General features: G+C 43.2%; 1 protein-coding gene across 7 annotated transcripts in view; it reads left to right on the plus strand.

Annotated features, from left to right (window-relative positions):
* The first annotated feature begins 2,586 nt into the window (after positions 1–2,586).
* Positions 2,587–20,602, plus strand: part of LOC135294584 (uncharacterized) — a 255,789-nt gene continuing 237,773 nt past the window's right edge. The window contains exons 1-2 of one of the 7 annotated variants that reach the window (XM_064410067.1): positions 2,730–2,994; positions 6,839–10,427. In XM_064410067.1, coding sequence (XP_064266137.1) covers positions 8,417–8,869 — 453 coding nt within the window. In that variant the 5' untranslated portion in view covers positions 2,730–2,994; positions 6,839–8,416 and the 3' untranslated portion in view covers positions 8,870–10,427. Of the gene's footprint in view, positions 2,995–6,838; positions 10,428–20,602 lie in introns of those variants that run through there. The other 6 variants (XM_064410073.1, XR_010356657.1, XR_010356669.1 and 3 more) reach the window with 6 other exon arrangements.

Genomic DNA, 20,602 nt, shown 5'->3' on the forward strand with positions numbered 1-20,602 from the left:
GATAGAAATCTCTTGTCTTTGCTTCATGAAACAGTTGCAGCTCTGTCTAGCAGAGCTCTGGCTTGTTATCTCTCTGTTTTTATACTGTGTTCATAGTGAATTCTATTTATCTCTCCTCGGTGTGCCCCAAATATCTATGCCACTGCTGGACACTGATTCAGAATTGAATGCCATCTCCTGTCTTTTGCACTGTTCCCTAAGGTGTGGTGAGATTTCTCTGCAAATCTATCTCTGAAGTTTGGGTCAAGTCTGCTTTGCCTAGATAAGAACTATCAGTGGTGAATGCAGTTGTCTTTAACAGTGAGCAAAGTTATCTTTAGTTTTCTTCCTCTGTTGGCTCCTCATACATTTTCACCCATGAGCACTGCAGAATTTCCTCTGTTCAGCATCTGTGTGTCACCTGTGAAGCTTAACTAGCACCAGTGTGACTGGGTGGTTTGCTGGGCACAGGCTTCCTCCCTTTTTATTTTCTTTTTCCCCCCCATGTCTTCATTATTATGGCACTTGTGTCAGTGCCTCCTTTGGCTTTGCAGGTAAGTTCACTTAAGACCCCTCCTGTGCATCTGTAGTACAGCACAAAGTGATTTGAATGACCTATCAGTGCAAACAGTTTGGGTGAAGACCACTGTATTTTAACAGTAGCCTTTTCTTCTAACCTTTTTAACAGGTCACCTGTGTACATTGTGTAACAACACCCTGTCACTCATTTGTCTGAAGTTTTTTCTGCCAAGAGTATTTGGCATCTTTTGCTAGTATTAGGTTCTCCATAATACCTTATTTATTTTAAGCAGCACTTACATTTCCCAGACTGACAACCACTGCCTTGGGATTCCTGGGAGCATCAGTAGAGAAAAAGAATTTTCTTCCCCTACAGAATTCAAATTCCTGTGTTTTTTTTTTCCTTTTCTTTCTTTTTTCCCCCCTATGATATGCCATTTGAAGACAGTAGATCTAAATCCCTTTATTTTAGGAGAGGGCAAAAAAAAATTAGAAATAAGCTTTCAAAAGATGCTTCCATTTTGCAGCTCTCACCTAATGAAAAGGATGAATATTTTTAAGGATACTACTGGGGAAATTAATTATGTTGTAGAAATACACCACACTGTCCTCCTACAGGATCCTTCAATGCTTCCATTTTTCCTTGGAAGTCAGCTGAGGGCTAGAGAGCCTTTTGTTGTCCTGAATGGAGGGTATTAAAGCAGCCCTTGAAGTGTTTTCAGTTTAGAGGAGCACAGCCTAAGGCTGCATTCCTGTTTACGTTGGGTTTTTTCCAAGTTCTGCAGCCCTTGGCAAAGGAGGAAGGCAGTACCACATCACATGGGAGCTTCTCTCTTGCTGAGTTACTGGGGATGAAACACATAATAATTTTGTTAATACCTGAAGGTCATTGTACATCAGCTTGTTGGGAGAGTGAGAACATTACACAGGCACTGCTATAATGAAGCATGAGCTCGCTTTATCCTTTACCTTTACTAATTCAGTTTATCAGTTTTAGTAAATGTTCTTGAGATTGCTATTTATGACACTCATAACTTTTGGGCTGGGCTTGTTTGTGGTGGTTTTTTTTTTCTTTTTTTTTTTGTTTTGTTTTTTGGTTTTTGGTGTTTTTTTTTTTTTTGTGACTTTGGTGTGGTAGCTCTTTTCAATAAGAATTTATGCCTTTTCTGACATGTTGCCTATGAAATATAATTTTAAAAGTCAATAAACAATAAGGTGAAATCACTCTTATTTGAAGAACTAGCATTGCATAGCTTCCAGAGCTTTACATAGAAGTGTTCTTACATGGAATCTTTATATGCATTTAATAGACCTGGCCAGGATTTGACCAATGCTATAAAGGTGGAAACATGATGGTTTCTTCCTTGAGCACAGAGAATAACTCATGGGGATCTAAATCTTATTCTGCATGCTGAGGGATGGCAAAATGTTGCTTATTTTTCAGAGGATAATCTTTTTATTCCTACACAGTTGTGGTGTATTGTCATGGGGTGCCTCAGTTTCCCTGGTTTCTCCCTGAAGTTTCCTTCCCCAGGTGGTGTGTCAATCACCTCTCCTTTCCCCCACCTTGACTCCTGCTGAGCACTGTCTATCAACCCAGAAATTTCAGGGGAGCATCGAGTGATTGGCAGGTTCAAAGGATGCTCTCCACCCTCTGGGGGCCATTGGCCCATCCAGCCTCTCCCCTGAGGCCCCCTCCCCCCGTACCTGGTTGGTGGTCCCTGTGTTCCCTCTCCTGCCCCTCTCCCCCAGGTTAAAAGGGCAAGCACACCATGCGCTCGGAAGAGTCCTGGTGGAAGCTGTTACTACATTCAGAGGCCATGCGGCCCAGAATAAAAACTCTGGATTAAACCCTCCACCAGGACTGACTCCTTCTTCACCATCACCTTAAAAGGTTTCTCCAGCACAGGGAGGCCTGAGGAGTGACCCTCTTCTACCAATAAGCCCCAGCCTGTAAGCACTGGAGCTCGGGGCATGCCTGGACTTGTCCCCAGTGCTTGGGAACTCATAGCTAGCCAGAGCACAACTCATAGCTAGCCAGAGCGTCTCTGGGGTGAAAACACCACAGTTGCTGCTATTTGGTTCAGCAGCTGGTGTGGTATTCACATGCCCTCTGAACAGAGAGAAGCTTTGAGACAAGCAGAGAAGAAGGAAAAACATAATTCTTATCTTGCTGTGCTGAAGTGGAATGCAATATAGAGATTGTTTACCCGAAGTGAGGATGTTTTGTTCTCTTGGCCTTTCAGGGCCAAGACTTGTGGGTGTGTTAGACTGTCACAAGACAGTCAGGAGAGGATCAAAGATGAGTGCAGGTCTGTGCAGTTGTGAGCAAGGGTGAGTGCAAGGCAGATTCACTTTAGATACAATGTATACAGTATAGAATAATAAAGTAATTATTTAGCCTTCTGATGATGGAGTGAGATGCATCATTTTCTCTCCCTCTTCACACACGTCGGGAGCTGCCTGAGCTAACAAGCAGGGACCAGACAAGCCAAGGTACGTCCCATTCAGTAATATTGGTAAAAACCAACACTACACGTTGCAATTATGGCAGATCATGCACAGAGTGTACCATGCACTATTTCTTCACTTGCTAAATGAAATGGTGTTACCACACTTAGAATATGGGCATGCATGAGCTCAATGAGCTCTCTGCAGGGTAGGTGAGGAAAAGTGCCTTAAGGAATAGCACTTGGATGCAGAATGCTCCATTCCTGTACTTGGCAGTGGAGGAATGTAGCCATGACATTTCATGAAAAATCCTTTGCTAGGATTTTTCTCCTATTCTAGCTGAGAAGCCTCAGAAAAGAAATGTAAACAATTAACTAGCTTATGGCTGTGGAATGTGGTCTGGACATTGTTTACCAACAGGTGCAATCTGTGATTGGTGCATGTTGATTGTTTCTAATTAATGGCCAATCACAGTCACCTGGCTTGGACTCTCTGGGAGTCGGGAGTCTTTGTTATTCATTACATTCCTGTTCTTTCTAGCCTTCTGATGAATCCTTTTCTCTCTATTCGTTTAGTATAGTTTTAGTATATAATTTTAATATATATCATAATATAATAAACCAACCTTCTGAAACATGGAGTCAAGATTCGTGTCTCCTCACACAAAGCATCGACCAGAGAGGAAAGCCCATACAGCTTCCTCCTTGAGAGGATTGCACTCAAGACTGCTGCAAGGGTTTTGATGGGGTGAGAAAAACTGGGGAAAAACTTTATCTTACTTTGGGGCTACAACTTTTCATGTGATGTATAGGGAGGGTCCCAAGCCTGGATTTTGTTCTGCCTTTCCCTGCTGCTTTAGTATTGTGTGGTTCCTGGGAGGCATCCTGGATGATGTGACTAGGAGGTGGATAGGGTGCTGCTGCCTTCAAATGGATGGGCACCTCCCTCCTCCCCTTACAGCTGCCTCTTACTCATAAAAATGTAATGATCTACAAAGTGAAAGGCTGAGGCTCCCTAATAGATACAAAAGTATCTTAACCATTCAGTAGTGTTGGTTCAGCCCTCAAGTTTCACCTGACAGGCTTTCCTGGTGTATCCTAAGAGTAAGCAAAGCCTGGATACCATTTTCATCCCCCCTCTGAAAGGTGCTTTTAATTATGAGCTGCCAGAGCATGTCAATTTGGCAGATGTCATCAAGGGCAGACTGTTTCTGGACCCAGACCATCTAATCACATTCCCACTTCTGACAAAGCAGAGGGAACCATCAACTCCTATTTTTTTGATTGGTAAAAATTAATTAGTCTTTCAAATGAAAACCAACTGAATTCACTCTGGGAGTAAAGCATTCAAGGACAGTTCTTGACAAACAATTCCCAGGCTTCAGCTGAAAATGCATATGGTAGGTAATTCTTCTACATTTTCCTGAAACCTAAGGGGAAAAAAAATGCCAGAAACAGTTGCAACTTAGAAATGTCAGTGAAAATGGTATTCTTTACTTGTTGTAGCATTAATTTGATCCCAAGTGCAGGGTTTGGGTTATTCTCTAATATGGGGTATTTAGTATAGACCTTCAGGAAAAAAAATCCATTATGAGATCCAGTAATGTTAGGAAGTTATAAAGTGTTTGATATTGGAGTAGTTTTATAACTATCATACTAACATGTTGGGTATTATCCTGGTAGACTTGATCTTGTGTCAGAGAAAACATATGTACCAGATAACTTGAAGAGCTCCCCTGCAGCTGTATCTTTGGAACAGGCAGTTTCCCTTTTTAAGATAAATCTGGCTGTGATGATGTGCTACCATTAGTACCTTACAGGCACAGAAATGGTTTTAAATAGCCAGGAAAAGAGAGCTGGGAGGCCTAGGTTCTATTCCTGCTCTGCAAGTCGACTGTGGATGAAACCTTTTGCTTTCTAAGTTAACTTTCTGGACCTTATCTCCATCTCTCTAACTACAGATTCATTGGTGTGGGACTGATTCTCAGCATGTCTTTGCAGAGCATTGAACACAGCACAGCTCCAGTCCTCTTGGGGCTGCAAAATGACGATAATGTTAATTCTGATTTTCATTTATGGGTGAGGGAAGAGTAAAAGGCAGAACTTGGAACACTTGAAATGTTGTCTTAATAAGCTAGGTTACTGTTTTTACTAACAGGGTGTGATTCAAAATATTGGGAGCTGCTTCTGAGAGCAGGTTGTGCACCAAAAGGCAGAGCCAACAAGATGGGCAAATCCTGGCCTTGTAAAGTGGTGTCCTGGTTTAGGAATGGAATTCTTAATTTAGTACTCCCACTGAAAAAAACATCATGTGCTGCTTCTTCCCCTCTGCTTCTCCAGTTTAGAGGCATTTGATTTTGTAGAATCAAAAAGGTTTCCTTGGTTCTGCCTGCCACTGCAGAGGCTGGAACAAAATATCTCTATAGGGAAAAAATTGTGATTAATTAGCACTGGTTCCCAAGGAAATAGCACAGGGTGGCTGAATACAATCCAGCAGTGGGACGCTTTGTTTCTGGCAGCAGGGTGCAAGCCAGAGGCCTGGCTGTGAGGAAAGTCAAAATGCTGAGGTGCTTGCCTGTTCTCCCTGTAGGCGTTTGGTATGGCTTTGCCTCCCAGCTTTCTGCTTCCAGCCCTCTTGGGATACAAGCAGCTGGGAGAAAGCTCTTTCACATGGGAAGGAGGAGATACTGGTTTTTTGCTTTGCTTAGAAACTTCTGCCTGTCTTTTTATTTATATCTATTTATGTATAAAGCCAAACACCCTAAATAAGCATAGATAAATAAATTCAAGCATATATGAATACTCAAGTACTGCCATAAAAGGGGGTAAATTTCTGGACTGAAATCTTACTGGCTTTTATTTGCTCTAAAGTTAAATGAGATCTTTATTCTTATTATTAATGTAGCAAATCCTTTTTAGAGAATATTTTCTTCTAAAACACATTGTGCTATAGAGTCTATGAGAACAGAGGTACATTAGTGAAATGTTCAGAGATCCATGAATGATTATTTTTTGAAGGTCAAATAAATCTCTTGGAATAATGATATGCCCTCTACCTGGCTTGGATGATGAAAATATTGAGTGTAGATGGTTGCGGTTTGGTTTAATCTTGCATTTTCTTGCAAGACCACTTTTAACTGTAGCTTCTTTAATAATGGTGTAGCTATATTGGGATGTCAGAACATGATAGAGAAGGGGGATGGGACAAGAATGTTCCTTTTAAAGTCAAGGAAGCACATATAAACCTCACCACAAATGCCACTAGATCTGTGCAATTTGACAGATTATATAATTGGTAACATCTCTTATTTTATCAGTAAGCAACAGAACCCTGCTGATAACATTTCTGCTCTTAGTAGTAGCAAGGATTGTAATTAATAAATCATCAGGTATAAGGCATACCACAACATGATGTATTGTAGAAGAAAAATCTACAGTAAGAAAGACCAAAGTTATTTCTGGTTGTTCATTAAACAGTTGAGCAAAAAAATAAAATGCAATGCTTAGCATGATTCTAATACTTAAGCAGGCTGGTCCCACTCTGACTCTGCTCTTTTAACAAAGACTCCTGTGTTGATTTTGTGACACAAATATAGCTGAGGCAGGCAGCAATTAGAAAATAGCAGGAATGACTAGGAAGAGCCATTTTTAACTGAGTATTTTTTGAAACTATCTTTCTGTACCTTGGAAGAAGTAAAGACATATATAAGTTTGCCAGCTATTATCCTGCTACTGCCATCTGGCCTCCAACTCCAAGAAACCGACTGAAATAATGGAATGGTTCCTGGGACATGATAGCTGCCAGGGAGCTCTTGGCTGTAGAACAGATGTGGTACTGCCATTGTTATTGGGTAATTGGGTGTTATCTTTTTCCCTCCGTGACCCTGTAGGAGAGTTCAGAAACTGTGGAAGACACAGCGAATTAATCTTCTCTTGGTACCTGGGATAGAAACTACCAACCACTTCAGTGTAAAAAGCTTCAAAAAATGTCTTATGGTTGATAGAGATGCCTTTAAAAATGCACTCTTTCTACTTAAAATAAACCCCTGTGTCACCATGATATTTTATGGAAAATCCTTTCCTAGGATTTTTTCCCTCCTGAGGAGCATGGAACCCCAAGAAAGAAATGTAAACAATAACTATCTGCTGCTGTGCAATGTAACAGGTGTATCTTCCATTGGTCCATGTGGATTGTTTTCACTTGATGACCAATCACAGCCACCTGTGTCGAGGTTGTGAGCAGACACAAGATTTTTGTTATGCATTCTATTCTATTCTTGTTCTTTGTAGCCTTCTGATCATTCTTTTCTCTCTGTTCTTTTAGTATAGTTTTAATGTGGTATTTTAATATAATACACAATATAATAAATCAGCCTTCTGAGAAAATGGAGCCTCATGTCTCCACACATGGGTGGTTCGCCGCAACAATTGGTGACCTCCAAACATGTGGAATTGATGGTCACCCCAGGAGTGACCACGGAGTCCAGCCTGGAGCTGAAGAACCGAGACCCTGAAGATGGGCAGAGTTCACAGCCAAGGCAAGAAGAAGAACCTTTTGGAGTTTCCTGGACATCATGTCCAGAGACCGCAAAGCAGCACAGCTGCACAGTTGATCCAAGGACACTGTCTCAAGGTACTGTTATTTTTTCCCTTCCTGAAGATCCTGCCATTTGCAGAATGTGGGAGGAATGTTGGCAAAATGTACCTTCGGAAGCTCAGGTTCCATTTACTGCATCAGATGAGAAAATTGTTAAGCTCTGATGCAGATGGGGATTTGAGGATGGAATCGATATGTTGGAGAGACAATATTATGAGTTTTTCAGATGGGCAAAATTTCATAGATTTTTTTACAGATGTGGTATACTCCCTTTATTTAGATTTAGATCTTTGGGATTTCATGGAGTCTGTTTTTGAGTGGACAAGGGACCAGAGTGTTAAAACTCCCGACAATGTATGCAGTGTTCTGAGCCCTCTTCCGTGTTTTGAAACGAAGAGAGGCTGTCGGGGGGCTTGTGGCTCGCTGTCGCGCCCGCGCCCCGTTTACACCAGGTACGGCAGAAGAGGAACCTCTCGAAGAAGACCAACTGCCGGTTCCCAGCCCCCCCGCAATTCCCGTGGCTGAACGAGAGTTTTTTTCTGCGCCTTTGGAGTGTGCGCAACCTTCCCCCCACCCCGCTCTTTCTCTTGGGGGGGATGGGGAGCCGGCCCCGCCCGCTTCGCCGCGGCATTCTCCGCTCCCCCCGTTCCGGGAGGGCGCGGACCTGGCCCCGTCCGGCCCCGCGGGAGGCGCCGGTCCCCGCGGCCCCGCCGCCGCGGCCCCGCTGTCTCCGGCAGAGGTTGCCGGTGTCCCGACCGCGGCAGCACCGCCTCCCGCGGATTCGCCCGTGTTGCCAGGCAACGCGATCGACTGCAGCGGCCATCAGCAAGAGCCTGTCCCGCTGCCTCCCGGGCCGGTTCCGCCGGCTTTGATGGCTGCGCGTGCGCCGCGGCACCCGGAAGCGCTCCTCGCCGATGCCTCTGGGTTGCCAGGCAACGCGATCAACAACAATGGTTCCCCGGCGCCGCGACGCGCGGCTGTGCTGCTGTCCCCGGGAGCTGCAGGAGCTGCCTCCGTGCCTTCTCCCTCTGCATCCCAGCCGGCAACTGAATTCGCAACGGTGCAGGCGGCGCCGGCACGGGCCGACCCCGTGCCGAGCCCGCCGCTCCCGGCGGTCCCGCCGCTCCCGGCCAACCTGACTGCCGTGCAAGAGCATGCCGAGAACGGTGCTGAGCCCACGGGACCGTCTCAAGAGCCGATCCCAGCGCCCATGCCGCCCTCACCGCCCACCCCAGCTGTCCCACTGCTTTCCGGAGCTCCATCCTTCGCATCAGACCCTGCAGCCAGCCTGTCCCTCCGTGGAGGGGGAAGGCCCGCCAGCTGACTGCAGGAGCAGCTCGGCTGGCTGCTGTCAAGCTCAGCGTGTTTCTCGGGTCATTTCACGTGTGATCGGGGGCTTCTCCCTGGGGGCTGGAGTACCTGCCTTCCTCTGTGCGCCCCAGCGGCGTGGGGGAGTTGGCTCCTGTGGCATCTGCCTCTGGTTCCCAGCCCAGAAGGGATGGGGGTGGTGCCGCGGGGCAGAAAGCAGGAGCAGTTGCGTTTGCATTGCAGGAGCAAGAGAAACAGTGCAAAGCAAGCATTGCTCACTTGCTCTGGGGACAAGAACCCCTCAGATCTGGGATGAAAATTCCTGAGAATGCTTCCCTTCCCGAGCTGCCGGTGTGCACAGGTGGTGCTTATGGGGACAGGAAGCGTTTGGTCACTTCTGCTCTCAAGACACTGGCAGCATGGTCCTGCCAGGTTGTGAGAACACAGAGCCAGCCTCACGGGCTGGTTCTGGGCAGTTTGGCTCATTTCCCTGGGCCGGGACCACCGCCCCATCCTGTGTTGGGTTTGGGAGCTTTGAGCTCCCTGCCCAGACTTGGGCCAACGTTTTGTGGGCCAGGTCTGGGTTCCCTGGTCCACCCACCAGGACCAGGGCCACCGAAGGGTCCTAAAAATGGCCCTCTGCTGCTGCTCTTTTTTTGGAAAAAAAAAATAAATAAAGTGGAAAGAGCTAGCAGCTCAAAAGCATTGAAAAGCAAAAAATTAACCTCAGCCCAAGTGGTTCAATGAAGGGCTGTGGCCAAGGCATTCCAGAAATTTTCTCTGAATTGTTTGATAACTGTCAATTGATTTTTTGATAATTCTTGTTGATTTTCTCTTTAGCAGTTCTTTGTTTCAGAATTCTGCAAGCCTGTTTCAGGACCAAAAGAGACTTCCAGAGACATCAGAGAAGGACATCTTCAGTCCATGGACTCTGTCCTGAAATTCAGCTGTTTGGACTTGAAACAATGAACTTCATTTGCATGAGTTTTTTGCATTTTCTTATATTTTAAGATTGTTTTAGTGATATGGTAGAATTTGATGTTTTACAGGTGCAGAATTTCCCTGAATGTTTTACAGGTGAAGAATTTCCCTGACCATTCCACATCAGCAGTTGATTGAGGTTTTGATTGGCAACAGATGAACCTCAATAAATGTTTGTTCTTTCTTCTGCAAGGGCCCAGTAGAAGAAATTACAAACATTTCTTTTTCTATTTAATTTAATAAATTTTAAAGGGTGACATGTCACCATGATATTTTATGGAAAATCCTTTCCTAGGATTTTTTCCCTCCTGAGGAGCATGGAACCCCAAGAAAGAAATGTAAACAATAACTATCTGCTGCTGTGCAATGCAACAGGTGCATCTTCCATTGGTCCATGTTTTCACTTGATGACCAATCACAGCCACCTGTGTCGAGGTTGTGAGCAGACACAAGATTTTTGTTATGCATTCTATTCTATTCTTGTTCTTTGTAGCCTTCTGATCATTCTTTTCTCTCTGTTCTTTTAGTATAGTTTTAATGTGGTATTTTAATATAATATACAAGACAATAAATCAGCCTTCTGAGAAAATTGAGTCAAGCCTCGTTGACATGGGTTGTTCGCCGCAATACTCCTGTAGTAACCTGATGCTTCTGTACCAAGTGTGCTCATTCTGTGAGTAGAAACCAGGGAGCTTTTTTTCTTGTAATTACTTCCTCTGCAAACTCAGGCTCTGGGCCTGTGTGATGATGAGCCCCACGACAGAAAGGGACAAGATTGTCCACACAAAAAAAACCACGCTGAACTAATACAAACTCTGCCAGTTAAAGTTTGGTTGGAGAATGTCAAAGGTGCTGTTTTATCTCATAGATTTTATGTTAAGTAATTTCATCTGTTCTTTGGCAGCTGGGATAAAAGAATAATGCTGTTTGTGTTCTGTACTGCTTCAAACTGCAGCTGAGCAGCTGCACCAAAAACTGGTCTGCTGTGGGTTTGAAAAGCTGTTCCTCTCAAAAGATGTTTGCTAAGGATACAATTCCATGTATACTTCTTCTAGTGCTGGTGCCATGCAAACAACTTGAAGTCCTGGGGTTCAGCTTCCCCCCCAACTTTAAACAGTCATCAGATTTGAGTCTGGCACAGTTGAGATCTACCACATCTCTGAGGCAGAGATGGGAAATGGAGAGAAGAATGAGAAAGGGCAGGGACAAGCAGGAATATTTTAAATCAGCTTTGTTATCAGAGAAAAAATGTAACACAGCTTTGATCTCAGAGGGATGTGTAGTCAGAGAAATCAAGACTGGGACTTGATAAACAAATCTGCTGATGTGGAGTAGATCTGTGTGTGCTTCTTCAGAGCTGAGTTGCCTCCGTGTGGTGAATAGGAACAGAAAATAAACTCAGGACAGTCAAACCAACATATTTTCAAGTAACATTTTGAGGGAGAAGAAATAACAAAAGGGTTTTTTTGAGGTAATATGTTGTTTTTTCTTTTATGTTGGTTTTTATAATGAAGGTCTGACATTTCACAGTTTCAACATTAATCCTTGAACATAGGTGTCAATTCCACGTTTGAGTTCTTATCCCTATCTGATGCTCACTGTGAAAACCCCAGCCCCACAAAACTGGGGTTCTGAAAACTTGCCTACTGCCTTTGGGATATATTCTACTTTGGGTCTGTATGCAGAGCAGACAGATTCTGGATCCCCTCTGAGGAATTAAATGAATAGGAGAGGACACGGCAGGCTGAATGCTGCTGTCTTCCCTTTGGAATCCTGTTCCTGATTCCAGAATGGTAAGAGGATGATGTCAGGCTGGGCTTTCTTCTCTACTCCTAATGAATGGGTGTAAGATCATCCAAATGTGTTACTATAGCTGTATCCTTTCTAACATCACATTGTCTGTTTTACTTTTCAACTTTTCCCTTGTGTTTACAGCACTTCATTATTTATATTTGTATTTGTGATGTGGCACTGCTGTAGAAGAAAAGTGTGATTTCGTAAATTCTTGATCTTACTTCTGGTGGTAAAACTGAGCAATGCTGTGCTTGGTGAGATCAAGGCACAAACAGTATTGCTGCAGGCATAAATAGAGATAGACTCAGCAGTGTGGCTGTGCAAGTGGGGTAGAAAAATAAGTAAATAGAGGCAGAGAAACAAATATGGCTGTTACTGCAGGAAGATACTTGTGTCTGAAATAAAAAGTGCAAGGAAATTAAGTCTTTGTGGCCCTGTATTGTAAATTCTCAATGAATTTTTTTTATGTGAGTGTAAATGTCAGTGCTCTGCTGAGAAGATGGGATAGGTGTCTTAAAATAACTTTTCCCCTGCCTGTCCCCATACCCAGATCAAAGGTGCCAAAACCTTCACATAGGTTTGAAGAACTACCATCAGGAAACCGGCAGTCAGCTTCTTTCGAGTTCTATAAATATTTCAAGAAAAAGAAAGTTGTGTCCCATCATTTGGCTAGTGAAGCCCTAATGTGCTCATGTAAGTAATTACATTAAGCTCTAAATCCTTCATATACCGAGTGAAACCCATTTTCCAGAGGTAATACCTGTTTACAGACTGGTCATGACAGGAAAATGGGTCCTCGTGTATTGAAAAAGAGACAGCTATGGTTCTTTATTTGTAATTTCTTTCTCTATCATCCTTCAATGTAATTTGTTTTTGTACTTTCTAGTGCAGAGTCCTTAATTTTCTTCCCTGGGAAACATAATTTCCAGTACTTGTTTAAGAAATTAGGGAAGCTCTATTTTAGTATTAGTGTGTGCACTTAAATCTTATCACAAGTGTTTGTTGGGATGTATTAGTGTTGGTCTTGTTATGGATCTAATGGTAATTCGTGCTGATAGAATATCTATATAAGAATAAAATATAAAGCTTTGAAATCATACTAGCAAGGGAAAAGGGGATTGCTTCATAGGGTGGCAAAACTGCAGCTGACAGCTGAGGAGGAGGTATATCATTAACACACGAAGTGAACCTAGCCCAGACAGGAGATGCTTGTTCTCACTGGTATGAACAAGGGAATGCCCAGCGATGATGGCCCATGAAGATGTTCATCTTAGATAGATGGGACCATCAAGGACATACATCTGAATGCGGGATTCCGGTAACCAAAGAGTGGATACACATCCGTTTCCGGACAAGGTTTTGTCCAGCACAGGGCAGAGAATAGAGGCAACTTGAATATGAAGAACTGTGGGGAAAGAAAAAGGGACTGCACCACAGGCAAGAAAAAGAGTATAAAAACGGAGTCTGCCAAGTGGCATTTGTGAATGCAGGGTGATTCGGTGTGATAGAGGCCAGATCTGTGTTCACCCAGCTTCCATCCCAGGGTTGGTGCTGTGCTTGATTGTTGGTGGTCAAGACTGTACATTGGTCACAAATAAATTTCATTTTTATTTGTATTAAATTGGCTCCATCCCCCTGTGGTAGTGAGGGCTCTGTCACAGGGATTGTTGACCTAGCAACTTGCTGCTTGAAATATGGCTGATTTGCTTTTAGTTTCCTTTCTGTGGGCTGGCACTGGTGCTTGGGTGGGATCCCTGCTCGGTGTCCCCTGAATGCTCAGTCTCTTCAGTGGGCAGGTTTTAGAACCATTGCAAGCTTGCTAGGAGTTCTTGTGGTATTGCTGCCTAGTCTGAAGTGGGCACAAAACATGAATGGAACTTCTTGTACTCTTTGTAGGAGGAAACAAATCTGTTTCTGAGAAGCATCATGCTTGGATCTGTTCCTGGAAAGTCACATAGATTTGTGTGCACTCACTTTCCCCAAACATCAAGAAATTTACAACATGTAAAAGAAAGATCATAAGATGTTAAAGACTTCTCAGTCTTTAACATCTTGTTTCTGTACAAGTGTTTTGTGATGCTACAGAATATGCTAGCCTGATGGTCCCCTCTGGTCAGCAGTTTCTGAATTATGTTTGCTATTCTATTTCTTTTTTTTTTGTTTGTTTATTTGTTTTGAGAGGTTTGTGAAAGCAATGGCAGCCTTCATCTTTCTGACTGGCAGTTAGTACATGCTTTTGCCTTTCCTAACTGAAGGTAATCTTTGCATATAAATGTGGATTTCATTAGACCCTGCTTTGTGGGAGAAAAGCTGATCAAAGAATGCTGCATTATTTTATTTTTCCTTTTAATGCTGAATGAGGGAACACTGTTCTTTTGTAGGCTACAGTTACTTTCCTTTTGCTGTGTTGGTCATATTATGAATATTGTGGTAATTCGTTCTGGTAGAATATGATTATTAGAATAATACAATATAAAGCTTTAAAATCACGCTGGCAAGAGGGAAGGAGGGTTACTTCACAGGGTGACGAAAACCGCAACTGGCAGCCGAGGAGGAGGTATGTCTGTCATTAACATACGAAGTTGTTATAAGTAAAAATGAAAATATGCCCAATTATAATAAAAATATAAAAAGAATTTATTTCGCAACCGCAATACAGTCCCGACAGCCAACAATCAAACGGACAGCATAACACTCCCGGGAGGTAAGCTGGGTGAATGCGGGAAATGGCCTCTATCGCACTATTGTCCACACCGGCTGCTCCGAGGCAGCAGTTCTTATACGATTTATTTTGCCCGCGTCAGAGTCTCTTTGTTTCTTTCTGAGTTTTTCATATTCAAGTTGTTTCCTTTTTTCAGTTCAGGCTGCACAAAGCCCTCATCCAGGAATTGAATAATACACTTCCCCGATTGCCAGAATCTGGCATTCAGATGGTGGGTGTTGATGGCTCTGGTTATCTCAGATTGGTATCTCGTCCGGGCCATCATCTCTTGGGCATCACTGGGCACATGCTTTCGAGAATGCCCATCTCCTGTGCAGTGGAGGTTTCTTCACATGTAAATGTTGTGGTCCCTCCCTGTCCATCTGCTGCGGTTTCTCCTTCCTGAGGAGAAAAATTCCTCCCTCTCCCTTTCCCTATATACAGTAAGTTCATTTTTAGATATATTGTAAAAATCATAGTATTTTTCTCTTAGAAGCTATAAGCCTGTTCTTATCATGGTTGTATTTCCATTCAGTTACCAGCAAGAAAGGATACCATTATAAATTAGAGATGCTTTTATACATATTCCTTTTATATAATTCTATTGCATGAATTGCTAACTATATCTTTAACAAAGTGAGCCTAGCCCAGATAGGAGCTGCTCGTTCTCACTGGTATGGACAAGAGAATGCCCAGCGATGATGGCCCATGAAGATGTTCATCTTATATAGATGGGACCATCCAGGACATACATCTGAATGTGGGATTCCAGTAACCAAAGAGTGGATACACATCCGTTTCCAGACAAGGTTTTGTCCAGCATAGGGCAGAGAATAGAGGCAACTTGAATATGAAGAACTCTGGGGAAAGAAAAAGGGACTGCACCACAGGCAAGAAAAAGAGTATAAAACGCCAACTCTGCCAGGCAAGAGAACAGGGTGATTCGGTCTGATAGAGGCCGGACCTGTGTTCACCCAGCTCCGATCCTGGGGCTGGTGCTGCCTTTGATTGTTGGCGGTCGGGACTGTATATTGATTGTGAATAAATTTCATTTTTATTACAATTGGCTGGATAAGTTTTTACCTGTAACAGTCATGTCTTTAACTGGGATGTGCACTGAATGAGCTGGGTACTTTTCGTGCTTTGTTCAAATAAGTTATTAGACTCTCTAGGGAATTCAAACACTGTAATGAAATCCCATTCCTGCCTGCCATCCAGGCTGGTGAGAGGGAGGAGGGAAGGTATCTATTCAAGACACTGCAAGGTGCCCTGGGTAGTATAACAGTACTTTTTATTTACACTTATGACAGCTTTTTGTATGTGCTGTGTCCCCTATTTTATGGATGGGAACCTGCAGCACATTCTGTCACATTTCCAAAGGAATTCATCATAGAGGTTCCTTATAGTTTTGCATGTGTGTTTTGTTCTGTTCTTCACATACTTTTCTACATTAAAATAATTGAAGTTGAACATCTTGATCTTGTGATAAATGTATTAAATTAGTGCTTATATAAATATGATAAATATGTTTGTACTTATAGAAATATATATCGAATCATGCTTTTAGAATATATGTTACAGAAAACACCCAGGTTTTAGAAATCTTACACAGGGACTGGGAAATCGGTTAGCTCACTGGATTGTAACACACACAGGTGTTCATTGAATAGAAGTCCAAATTAGCAAGTGAAGGGATTAGCTCTGCAGAAACTCTGAGTGTCTCAGAATACCGAAACCATCATCGGCCAATAACGACCGTAGATAACCGAGGACAGCCCTGGACTGGCATGTGAATACCCAGTTCCCGTAACTCGAACTTTACACATATCGGTTCCCGCACGCGGTATTGTTTTTCCCAAGACAACTTTGTCCGAGCAAGAGACAGAATTCCTCCAACACCGGACTTCCCTGGTCGCTGTTCTGTCTACTCAAAGATAGGATTCTTCCAGCACCCGACAAGGGATGGGGACCGCATGAATATTCGGGGAAAGAGAAAGGAACAAAGGAAACTTCGCTCCAGGCAAGAAAAACAGTATATATAACCGCAGCTCACCAGATGGACTTTGTGAACTAGGTAGATCTGATGTGAGAGGGGGTGAGATCTGTGTTCACCCAGTGTCGAGTCCCAGGCTCGGTGCTGTCCCTTTGATTGTGGCTGGCAAAGATTGTATTTCGACTCGCGAAATATAATCTATCTCTTGAATTTTAATCTGGCTTTCTCAAATTATTGATTTGGCCTTATCTGCTTGTTACCTATAGCAATCTATAACAATGCTGCTGAAAACCTTTCTGTAACTTTAGGTATCTGAATGCATTGCAGAAAAATCTTCCAGGAGCAGGCTTTCAAAGGTCATGCAGGGAGTTTGTGAATAAAACCTGATTATGAGGGAATACAGAGCTGAATTTTGCCCCCTGTTTGCCTTCCTGCATTTTCATTTTCCAACCCAGGTGGTGTACTAAGTGCAGAAGGGAAAGGAAGTGTTAAGAAGACAGTTTCAATGGTGTTTCTGTGGTGGCCAGCCCATCTTGCCCACTGCTTGACATAGTGCCAGTTTTCTGAGGAAAATGCACACCCTTCAGTGAGGCATGCTCTCACCAAAAGGAGCCAGGAGCACAGAGCTGTGCTGCAGACAGTGCAGCTCTGCATCTTCTGAACAGATGCGCCCAGGGTTTGCTGGACCCTGTTACACCATACAGTTATTGTAGCAGTGCAGCTGCTGATGCAGAATCCCAGGAAAGCTGCATTGAGTAGCCTCCTGAGCACCAGCAAGCCCACAGGATGCTGACAACAGGGTCACGCATCTCATACCTTTCCTCATACCTCAGCACATAGCCGAGGATGTGTGTGTGACAAAACTATTGCATGGTTACAGCAGAGAGGTGAATTACCTGACAGTTTTCAAGGTAAAACTGTGTCATCACTTCCTTGACTTATTTTAGTGATAATTTTATGGCTGACAATGGGCAACAGTGTCATCTGGAAATGCAGTGAACTATAAGCTTAGATCTTAGTGAAGACAGAGGATATGATATCAAGGTAGAAATAGCAGTAGTTGCTGTAAAGTAGTTGCTGTCTTCTCCTCCACTGAGTATACTGAAGGTTGTATTTAACAAGTATTTACCAGACAGCCCTGCTTATATCCCAGGTTGTGATCCAAGCTAGATAGTAGTATTGCTTCTTGTTTTACAGCTGATTGTTCAGCACAGTTGTTGCACAGTGTATTAGGTGCCTCAGCCCCTTATATTGCTTGTGGCCTTCTCTTAGTGGCTCCATGAGCTGCCTTGCACAGGCAACTCCATGCCCTGGCCTTCCAGGCTGCCATGACTCTGCTTTTACAGATCCTCTAGGGCATTATTTCCTTTCCCTTGTTGTTTGTATTATTCTTATGGCCTTGCACTCACAGCCTGAAGTGACAATCACAGCTGTGAGCATTACCTGCTGGGCTGTAGCTCTTGCTTTTACCTGAGGGCACCCAATGATGTGTGCACAGAACTGGCACATGGCACCTGCCCCTGCTCAGCATGTGCTCTGATCTTTTTCTGTGGGAAAAGGATGGGGAGAAGTGACCTGCTGCACTGGGGGTATGCCTGGCAAAGATGCTCATTTGGGAACACAGTCGCTTCTTGTCCTGGATAGCCACAGGAGAGTGTTTTTCCTTCCTCTTCTAGTTCTGTCTCTCTCCTTTATTTTTTTCATTTTTTTTCTTCTAAAAGGAAAGGAGCTTTTATCACTACAGTTGATGTATAGCATCAGCTGTGGATGCTGTAACAAATATTTTGTGAGTACACAGGTTGCACTGCTCTTTGTGAGGGTGCTCTAGTCTCGAGTAAGACAGTCCTTTTACAGATTAAATGCATCTGATGCTAATGATGGAGGACTCTAGAAATTACCTTTCATCTTCTAAGCATGGTTGTATAATAATTAAATAAAATCTCTTTAACTTTGAGTAGTGCTTGAGACTGATTGTGTCCAGACCTAAGGAACTACTGCAGCCTCACATATGCTGAGAAGGACCTGGACTCTGTATTAGATTAATATTATATGGCAGCTTTTCAGATAGGCTTTGATGAAGGTTAAAGTGATCTGGACCGGACCCTGCTTTCAAGCTGTGTGCCTGGGAGCAGGACAGGAAGCAGCTATGGAGCTGTCATTTTACTGATGCAGTTCCACATTGACCCAAACTGAAGTAGTAACAATATCAAAAGAGCTTATTTGTCAGGCAGAGAGGGCTTAATTCTCCACTAGTGTTATTAACCTGAAGGAGCAATAGAGTCAGTGATGCTGGAAATGCCTGTGCTTCCCTATTTCTAACTGACTAGGAACAATTGCTTAACTGGGCTTTGTACCTTGCTTGCAAACCCTTTATTCCTATCCGAATTTTGCTGTGGCCCTTCTGCTTGTGAGGTAGAAGGGGTAATGGCTTATGTGAGGAGTCTGCACAATGAAGGCACAGCTGCAGGGGCTTCCTGCAGGCATTTATTCCTGCTTCTGTTACCTTCCTGCAGCTTCTGTGTGCCTTGGGTGAAGGCTGTGCTGTGGCAGACAGCAGCCCATCTGCACCTCTGCTTGCAGCTTGGGCACTTGCAGCCTAATGTGACACATAGAAGGCAGGGCTCTCGCTTATCTCGGGCTTGGCTTCTCTCTGTTTTGGTTTCCTCTGACTTCCCAGTGGGAAATGCTTTCTAACCTGTACCTTCTTATCTTAGTGTTTACCTTCAGAGGCCCAAAGGAAAGGATTAGTCGGCAAATGTGATATGAAAAATCCAGCATATATTCGTAGCAGAAAGTCTTGTTGTAAATGGATCTGGGGGATGAATAAGCCTTGAAGGATGATACTTTACAAATAGCATTACTGATGAAAATGCAGATAAATTTTATAAACTTGAATGGTCCCCTGCAGATGCATCCAAATGTGGTGAGTTTGCACAACCACTGTGAACTTGCTCTGGTTGGAATTTGCTTTCTGAGTTATAGAATCAAAACTGCAAAGAGATGCTTAGCAGATCTTGCTGAAGCAGCTGGATGGACTTCCCTGCTCTCCTGTTATTCAGTGCTGCCTTAACTTACAGTACACTAATTGCATAAAACCCCCTGCAATTTAGGAAATTCTGTATTCTACAAGATCTATTGATTCATTTAACTGGGTACCTTTGCTTCCTGAACAAAGCAGTGGGTGCACTTGTCTTGTACCCTGCTTTGTAGAGTCATGATGGGGAAGTGAGTTTCTGGGTGTTGTTGTGCCAGTTATAGTGACTAACTCTAGATGTATCTGAGGAAGTGACTGCTCATTTTATCAATTTTTAATTTTGTAGCACCTGGACTGTTGAATTAAGTCATGTCATGGTAAAGAGAGCTCTTTTTCCACTTTCATAATGAATAATTTCTTACCTGGAAAGTACCCAGAATAGCAATTATACAGCTAATGTCTTTCTGGTTATTTTGCTATCTGCACTGTAGGTGAATGTTTTTGTGGGCTGGCTTTTAGTTTTGTTTTGGTGTTTTGTTTTTGGAGATTTTTTTAGAGTTTGGTCTATTTGGCTCTGTGACTTTGGAAACCAAGTGTAAAACCACAGTTCTTTTTCAGAGGCTCTTTGTTTCAGCTTTGTTATGTATATTATACACAGTAAAACAGATTGTACAGGCAGCAGAATTGCAGGCCTTGGATGCAGGATCAGCTTAAGAAGAAGTTTTAGATCTTATTCACAAGGCAATGAAATGACCATATCCAAACTTTGATTTGTCTTAGTACCATGAAGCAATTGATATTCTTAGTGGAAATTACTGAATGCAGAAGCCATTTTGGAAAAACTCTCATGTAATAAGCTGTGGAATGGTGCAGAACTGTGCTAACAGAATGAGCCTGAAATCTGAATGATTGCTCAGTTATACTGAACCAGCCACGTTCAGAATTGACATCAGATACTGGCTGTTTTATTATGGATGTGAAAGCCTTTTGAATGCCATAAAAAGCTGTAGGGCTAATTTAATATAAAGTTTCAAAACAAACACATGCACAAAAAAAGGAAAAGCAAGTGTTTAAGTCCTGACCTTTTTACAGGTGAGACAAGGGAGTTACTCTGAAAGACTGCCTAGAGCAACAGAAGGTAGGGGATAAACCATGCAGTGTTAAGGCTGGTGGTGGGGAAAAAGGGGTGGCTATAAAATCCCACCATCCTGTGTACAGAGGGATCTGATTCCTCTCCTGTGTGCTGTAGTGGTAATTCAGAATGGATGGTACTGTGAGTTCACACTGCTAAGTGCAGCATGAAGAT

This window comes from Passer domesticus, chromosome 2 (genome assembly GCF_036417665.1).
Source record: "Passer domesticus isolate bPasDom1 chromosome 2, bPasDom1.hap1, whole genome shotgun sequence".
NCBI lineage: Eukaryota > Metazoa > Chordata > Aves > Passeriformes > Passeridae > Passer > Passer domesticus.